This window comes from Aptenodytes patagonicus, chromosome 12 (genome assembly GCF_965638725.1).
Source record: "Aptenodytes patagonicus chromosome 12, bAptPat1.pri.cur, whole genome shotgun sequence".
In the NCBI taxonomy this organism is placed as follows: domain Eukaryota; kingdom Metazoa; phylum Chordata; class Aves; order Sphenisciformes; family Spheniscidae; genus Aptenodytes; species Aptenodytes patagonicus.
In genome coordinates, this window is record NC_134960.1 from 8528501 (window position 1) to 8536825 (window position 8325).

General features: G+C 44.2%; 1 protein-coding gene across 2 annotated transcripts; it reads left to right on the plus strand.

Annotated features, from left to right (window-relative positions):
- The first annotated feature begins 292 nt into the window (after positions 1–292).
- Positions 293–7997, plus strand: CNOT8 (CCR4-NOT transcription complex subunit 8). 2 transcript variants are annotated; one of them, XM_076350038.1, is made up of 7 exons: positions 293–335; positions 1374–1573; positions 3224–3417; positions 4911–5072; positions 5901–6045; positions 6714–6824; positions 7150–7997. In XM_076350038.1, the coding sequence occupies exons 2-7, from the start codon at positions 1457–1459 to the stop codon at positions 7297–7299; spliced, it is 879 nt and encodes a 292-aa protein (XP_076206153.1). In that variant the 5' UTR covers positions 293–335; positions 1374–1456; the 3' UTR covers positions 7300–7997. The 2 variants fall into 2 exon arrangements, with proteins under 2 accessions (XP_076206153.1, XP_076206152.1); XM_076350037.1 differs by lacking the exon at positions 293–335 and adding an exon at positions 399–466.
- The last annotated feature ends 328 nt before the right edge of the window (positions 7998–8325 follow it).

The window sequence follows — 8325 nt, forward strand, 5'->3', positions numbered from 1 at the left end:
AGGGAGCCCGGGCGAGTCCATTAGCCGCACGGGGGGGGGGGGAGGGGGGGGAAGGGAAAGACGACTCATCACAAGGCCAACGGCTTTGCGCGGGCGCACTCCGGCAGAACCCCGCGTGGCGTTCCGCCTCCCCCGCCCCCTCCCTTTCCCCGCCCCTCCGCGGGAGCGCGCGCGGCCGCGAGACAGGCGCGCGCGGCAACGTGCCCCTCCGCGCGCCCCTGCGGCTTTGCCATATCTCTCGCGAGAGCGAAGCGGCAACCCGGAAGTCCCGCCCCTCCCGGAGGCCGCATCGCGCCTGCGCGGAGGCGAGCGGCCCGGCCCCGGCTTCCGGGCAGGTAGCGTGGGGGGCAGGGAAGGCGATGGGGAGCGCCGGAGCAGACGAGTCGCGGGGGGGAGCGAGGGCTAGAGCGGCCGGGCGGCCCGGCTCCCGGAGCGCGAGCGGCGGGGCCTGGCGGCGCGCGAGCAGGTGCGGGCGGGGCGGCCCCGGGCGCTGTGCGGGACCCCCCGGCTGAGGGGACGGCGGGGGGGGGGGGGCGCGAGGGGGGAGCGGCGGCCCTCCCGCTTCCCGGCCGGGCCGAGCCGAGCCGAGCCGAGCCACGTCCGGGCGGCCCCGGCCCCGCGCGGGGCCGGCGGCGGCGGGACGGGCTGCGAGGGGCCGCGCGGCGGGGCGGGCCCGGCCCTGAGGCCGCGGGGCCTTTGTCGGCGGGCTGAGGGAGGGGGAACGCCCCCCGCGGCGGGCTGAGCTGTGGCGGTTGGGTGAAGTCCCTCCGACCGCCGCAGGCGGCCCCGGGTAGCTGGGCGCGCAGGGCCCGGCCGTGGGCTGGGCGCCTGAGCCCGGCTTCCAGAGCTCTGGGGCCGTTTTGCCCGTGTGGTTGCAGGAAACGGTAAACAACCGGCCGTTTATCCTAGGTGTAGCGCTGCTGAGGCTGCCATTCGTATGAGCTGAAATACCTCGCCTCAGTGTTTCCTGAATTACATCACATGACAAGCTCATGTCCATAAATGCAGGCTGTAAAGCGTTCCGTTACTGTTTTTAAAAGCTGTCGCAGCAGCTGAATGTTAAATGTGAGGATCTTATGCCCGAAGTTTCAGAGCTTATGCCAGGAGAAGACGACAGGGAGAACGACTCTTTTCATAAATGACTGGACTGTTAATTGTTCATCCACTCTTGTAAGCTGAACAGATGCTCTAGGTTTTCTTCTCGTTCAGCATGTTTACAGGAAGTGGTAAAAGCAAGAAAAAACTTGGTGTAAACTTTAAATGGGCTACTTGAAGCTGAAAATGGAAGTGTGACTGACTCCAGCAGAGCATTCATTCTCGTATGTAGATCTTTCTTCGTCTAAAGCATTATTTTATTTATCTGTTTAATGCAGCGCACTGATAAGATCACACAGCTTGCAATTCTACGCTGTCATCTGAATTCAACACCAGCTGTCTTTACTCTGGTCCCTGCAAGATGCCAGCAGCCCTTGCAGAGAACAGCCAGGTTATCTGTGAAGTATGGGCGAACAATCTGGAAGAAGAGATGAGGAAAATTCGAGAGATTGTTCTAAGTTACAGCTACATTGCAATGGTAAATATTTTATACTTGACATAATTGCCTTAGTCAAGGGGGTTTTTTTGGGGGGGTAGGGGAATAAGTTGATTCTTGAGTGAGAAATGATTTCCCCCTATCCCCTGTCAAACTGAGCTAGAAGTTAAGTGGTGAGAAATTAGAAAGCAGTTCGGTAGAAGCTTTCCACAATTTAATACAAGTAGCGTTGAGTACGGATTGAATGAAAGATGGGGAAGAGAGACCGCCTTAAAAACCTGAGTTCATTTAATATTTAGCTATGCATAATGTATTAGTTTGTGCAACAGAAAAAATGAAACGGATCAGATGTACAATTGGGTTTAAATCTTTAGTTTTCCACCAGCGTGTTTGTTTGTCCTTTGAATGTCTTTCTCTGTTTGGTTATGGAAGATGCCGTGGTCCTGTAGGACAAAAGGCCTGCAAGTGACAACTAGTCAGCTGGGCTGCCTCCTTTCTAATGAGGTCAGATGTTGATTCTTAGGGAAGAAAAATATTCTGGCTGTAGGTATGACAATGTGTTCAGAAAGCTTTGTTTAAGAAGACGAGAATCTTCCCCAGGTGGGAGGAACCTCTTCCTGCTCTTAAAAGTCTGTATCTGCTTGGCAGGAGCCAGTTAGTTACATAAATAACTGGTTTTAGTTATGATACTGTAAATTATGCCACCTTTGCTTGGGAACGCTAAACTTCAAGATACAAAAAGTCCTTAATAAAAGCATGGCATAAAAACACACGCCCCTGCAGAGTGCGTAGTATTTCAGTGTAGAACGCAGTTGTGTAAGTAAATATGATTTTTTTTTTTTTTGTTATCATTTGTCAATGGGAAATGAGCTTTCTTGCTTCTGTTTGATCTCATTGAAAGTGTGCTTATGACCTGCTTTAGTGGCTGTGCTGTGAGAGCGGACACAAAAAGATCCTGGGAGAAATTCTGTCAGATACACAGCACTGGATTCTTCATGAAAGTTTTTGCATACGCTCTAGTCAGTAGAAGTTATGTGACCTGATCTGAGAGTAAACATAGTCTAGAAGTTTGGGTTTCAGCAAAGAGAGCACACAATCACTGGCCAAGTAAAATGTTTTTCATCTAATTGATGGTTGCTCTGCTGTTAAGGTCCGTTTCGATTGGCAGGAGTTTTCGTTAATGTAGGCATTGGCTGTTCCTCTAAAACAGTGAAGGTTATCTCTGTCTGGACCATCGAATGAAGATGGTCAGAATGCAAAATTTGACTTGTATTTAGAACATGAAAGAACACTGAATAAATAAAAACAAAAAGTCCATTTTAGTAGATTTAGGGAAAATGAGAGAGTCCTTTGCGAGAGAGAGATGTTTAGATTATACAGTAGTGCATATTGGATGACTTTATAACATTTTTGTTTTGGAATAAAAGAAAACTACAAGAAAGGATACCTGTAATAAATGAGTGAATGCAATAGTTAACAAATTGTGTGGAGTTTTTTTTAGTGTCTGACTTGTAGCAGTTTAAAATCTGTATGAATATGGAAAAGGAGAAAAAATAAGTGATTTTTACAGAAGAATTCACAGAATGCAGTGCTGAGACCTGCAAGCGTGGAACTGAATAGACTCCTAGTAGAGTAATAATAATGACTCCTAGTAGAGTAAGTGGTGAAATAAGATGTTCCCTTCTCTCCTAGGACACAGAGTTTCCTGGAGTTGTTGTAAGGCCGATTGGTGAATTCCGCAGTTCCATAGACTATCAATACCAGCTCCTTCGGTGTAACGTTGACCTTCTGAAAATTATCCAGCTGGGTCTGACTTTCACAAATGAGAAAGGAGAATATCCTTCCGGCATCAACACCTGGCAGTTTAACTTTAAATTCAACCTTACGTGAGTCTCTTGAGCTAGGGAATAATCACCTATTCTCTTCTGCTGAAGCGATGCTTTCCTTTGGCAAATGCAGGTGTCTGTCTGTTCATCGTCAGTGGCTGGTTCTGAGCAATAAAAATTCAGATTCTAACACAGATTATGTGGGAACCTATTTTGGCATGACAGGAGTTTGCCATATTTCTGGAAGTCAACCCATACTAAAATCCTATCCTTAATACTCTTTCCCATGATAAATAGCCTATCCCCAATAATTTTATGTGCCTTAAACTTTTTTGCTGCAACAATGTTAGAGTCTTATATATAAAAAACGTATAAAGTTTATATAAAAATCCATCTCTTTCTGCCAAAAATAAATGGATGGGCTGTTTTCAGCAAAAAGGAAAATACCTCTTTACAGATTCATGCTAAAATGTAAACTGGCATCTCAAAAAATATGGTGTAATCGTCACACCTCTTCAGGAGAATGAATCTTGTTAAATGGAGTGTGGCAGTTGTTCTTGTCTCCTCCACACTGCAATATCCTGGTTACAGTTGAAACAAGTTTCATTATCCCTTCCCCCATAATTGTAAAGACAGACTCAGCATAATTACTGCTAGAGCTGCCTGGAAATAGAGAGAGGGTTTATCTGGCAAAACCACACATTTATAGGAAATCAATCAGTATTTTTATGGAAATGTCACTGGAAAACATTACAAAAACTCATAGCTAGTATGTGCAGATCATACAGTTCTTGAACCCAAAAGCTGCAATATTTACTTCCACAACTTTATGAGCCTCTTAAAAGTATTGAAATCAGGAGTGAAGTGGTTTTCACAGTGTGATCACTTCATTTGACTCAATTACCATGTTTGGCATGAACTTTGCTCTGTGTGTTGTCATGTCCTTCCCTCCCCCCCACCCTCAAATGAAACAAACCAGTACAGAAGTCAGGTTCCTGCTCAGCTCTCCACGAAGCATATCATCACTCATCCCTGTCCTCCTTCCTTAGTCAAGTATTAACGCAATTTTGTTTACTCCCAGAGATGGAACTGGAGATGATGATATGGTGGTATGTGCTGTGAAGTGAAAAAGAAAAACGTAGACAGGAATGATGCTCAGTGCTTTAGAGTTGCACGTCTTCCTATTTGGGAGAACTCCCCTTTTCTGCGTGCTGTCATCTGTGGTGCTTCCATTTGCCTTGCAGCAGTGACGTTTTTCAAAACGTCATACAGTTCTATGGAGGTGGATTCTTTGGAATTTGCATTAGCAACAGAATTATTAACTAGTCACAATTGCAGAATAGCTTGTTACAGATGTAGGAGGCTGCAGTAGTGGTATTAAAACTGATTCAATTTGAATTTTCTAGAGAGACAGATGTGGAACCCAGAGATTCTTGATACTTGATACCCAGATACTGATCACTCCAGTTTTTGAAATACAGTGTGGGGGGAATTTTCCTAAAATGAGCCTGACTTGTTAGTACCTTGAGTGCAAAGCTGCTTTTCTCCTTCAGCGAGGACATGTACTCTCAGGATTCCATAGACCTCCTTGCCAGCTCTGGGCTGCAGTTCCAGAAGCATGAAGAAGAAGGAATCGATACCCTGCATTTTGCCGAGTTGCTTATGACATCTGGGGTCGTCCTTAGTGACAGTGTGAAATGGCTGTCCTTCCACAGGTAGGTCTGAGGTGGTCACTGACACTGTGAAGTGAGAAAACTCTTTTTGATTGAAATACTGCTGCTTTTGTCCATGGAGACTGACACAGATTTTAAGGAGAAGAATTAGCAGCTCTGCAGTTCTTAAAAGAAGCTGAAAGATACAAAGGCCAAGTTTAAGAAGTAAGAACACTTGGCACTTCATTTTGTACTAGCGCTTACTGTGGTCTGAGTTTTGTGTATGCCTTTCTTGCAAATCCTTTCGCTGTTACAGTCTTGCTGTACGGAAGAAGTTATTAACAAGTTGAAATGTGATTTCTACACTAACTAACTTGTGTGCATTGTAAAGTAAGGTTTTTGTTTCTTCTTCCTTACAATGTTGGTGGTGTTCTCAACTTCCATCTTGTGTTTACATAGAGGAAGAAATCTGTGTAGTTAAGATCTCTTTCTCGTAGCATCTCAAGCAACTTGATTACAAAGCCTCTGGTCCTTGATAACATCAAGTGAAAGGGCTTGAGGGAGGAGGAGGTGGTGGCAACAGATACTTACAGGGTTTCCTGCTTTTCTGTATTGCCCATAGCTACAGAAATTTGCAGTGTTGGGAAGTATGTTCTTCCCAATGGCTTAGCTGTTCTGCGAGAGGCTAGCGGAGGCACCCAGGGAGCATTCAAAAGTATAACATTGACATAGATGATACGGATGAATTCTGGCTCTGATCCAGAGGAATGTCAGAAAATGTTAAGGTTTGAAAGCTACAGCACATAAAACTCTTGCGAAAAATGAGATACTGGTACCGACCGAGTATAGGTGTTGCCTGCTTATCTGGCTTCTGTACGTTTTTGTTTTCAGTGGTTATGACTTTGGCTACATGGTGAAGCTGTTGACAGATTCCAGGTTACCAGAAGAGGAACATGAATTTTTCCATATCTTGAACCTTTTCTTCCCATCTATCTATGATGTAAAGTACTTAATGAAGAGCTGCAAAAACCTCAAGGTACTTGTATCTCCCCAGCAAGCAACTGATGGATGGGCATCAACACTGTAAATGTACAGTAAGCCAAATGACATATCTGCTGCATATATCAAGTCTTAAAACTGGAATGTGTGTAACAGCTCGTGGTCACACATAAGCACCTATGAATAAGTTTGTATCTAACAGATACTGCCTCCCCAGTTTTAGACTTATCAATATGTATATTATATAGGGGACATTCCCATAACCTTCCGGTTTGCGTATCAGTAATTTCAGAGGCCAATTAGAATTCAGCATACTTCTCTTCCCTATACAAGGTGGAGTATTTCTTCTTATATGAACTGTTACATGACTTGATTTAACTGGTAAACGCTCAGAGGGTTGAAAGTAATTTATCTACTGAATCACAGCCTTGTTTGAGGAAAGGTCCAGCACTGGTAACCTATGAATGTGCCCACGGTCATCTCAAGTATCCGCAGCAGGAAAGCAAGGTACCTAAATCTGAGAAGAGTATTTATGCATTCTTGAACAGTATTTACCACTGTGTTTCACTCACAGCTGGTGCGTGCGTACTGCTGGAATCTGCATCAATTCATCGTAGCCAGTTTCCCCTCATGTTTTGGAGAAGCGTGGCAATTTTGGTAAGAGATGGATCGTCCAAAATAAAATATGTTCTGTTCTCATTGCAGGGTGGCCTTCAAGAAGTGGCAGATCAGCTGGATTTGCAGCGAATTGGACGACAGCACCAGGCAGGATCGGACTCTCTTCTCACGGGAATGGCATTCTTCAGAATGAAAGAGGTACTGCGGTATTCTTCTTTATGGTTCTTCTTTCTCCAGTTCCTAGCCATAAATGTCAACATGCACAATGTGTTTTTTGGTGTGGGGTTTTTTTTTTTTTTTTGAGCCTTGTGGCCATCACACTTCAAATTGTCAGTAATAGGAATTGTTGATATTGGCACAGGCTTCTGTTTACTCCTCTTTCATGTGCTTATTTTAAATCCCACGCTGCATTTTAGAGGTGGCCGACTTCAAATGAGCTGTTTAATTAACATTAGGTGCTTTCTGATTTAGAGGCGCAAATAGACAATACCTGTTTCTTCCCTTTGTTTTTTTTAATCTGCAGTTGTTTTTTGAGGATACAATTGATGATGCAAAGTATTGTGGGCGGCTGTATGGCCTTGGCACAGGAGTGGCTCAGAAACAAAATGAAGATGTGGACTCGGCCCAAGAGAAAATGAGCATTTTGGCTATTATCAACAACATGCAGCCGTGATAAGCGGTACCCCTCAGCAGAACATGGTTACCATATTGGCAGCTGCTGTCTTCAACCATTTTCCCTAATAGTGTCTCAAACAAAAGGCATCTACAGTACACAGCCTGCAGAAGGCCTACAGTTTTGCTGAAGAGCTGCATCTTCATTTGAAACCCAGAAGAAGAGAATTGACTGAATTCCTAATGCCAGCATTTGTGGTTTGCCATCTTTTTAATACCAAGGGCAAAAGACAGAACCTACTGTGTATACCTCTGTTTTTTTCCTCTTTATACTGTACAGAATCTGCAAGGAAGACTTAACAGTAGCATATTCAGTAGAGCTAAGGGTCTGGAAATCCAGTGAAAATGGACACAGACATGCACACAAATTTGCAAATTGTGCTTTATAAAGCTTATTTTAAAACTTCTGCATGTTGTGAGGGTGACTGCTTCACCTCATGTTTTGCTTATTTTATCATTGTGTAGTCTGTGGAAATTGCTCCCTTTGATCACTGCAGAGGTTTGGGAACGGATGACATTAAAAATGATCCTTGCAGCTAAAAATATTCAGAGATTTGCTTTAACAACGATGGGAATGGATATTACTGGAGCTGATTTGATCAGCTCTCCATAGTTTCTAATTCTGTATGGTACAGGTTTGACCCATACTGAGCCTCAGCTTAGTTCTTGTGGGTATTAATAAACTGTTCTGGAAATAGATTAAGACGCCTAAAAGTTCACCTTTGACAGGGGGTTGGACCAATACTCTGACTTCAGTTTTCTTCAGCTTAACCTACAAATTTTATTCTTCTCCTTGCAACACAAGTAGTTCAGCAGATGGATAAATATTTGTTCCTCTTCTCCCCCCTGCTTCTCCAGCCCCTAATTTTACTATATGCTTAACAACAGACAAAACAGCTCTATTTCTCTTCATTCCAAACACCTGAAAAGTAGTTAGAGGAACAACTTGGGATTCTGACTTTTTAAAAAATGAGCTATTCTATAGCATGTTTTTTTTCAACAGCTCTGTAATGACATTTCTTAAAAA

Bases quoted from the DNA above. Each gene is read 5' to 3' on its own strand.
- CNOT8 (XM_076350038.1), top strand. From the start codon at position 1,457: ATGCCAGCAGCCCTTGCAGAGAACAGCCAGGTTATCTGTGAAGTATGG. The intron at 1,574-3,223 runs GTAAATATTTTA...CTTCTCTCCTAG, and splicing joins GTTACAGCTACATTGCAATG to GACACAGAGTTTCCTGGAGT. The intron at 6,046-6,713 runs GTACTTGTATCT...TTCTCATTGCAG, and splicing joins AGAGCTGCAAAAACCTCAAG to GGTGGCCTTCAAGAAGTGGC.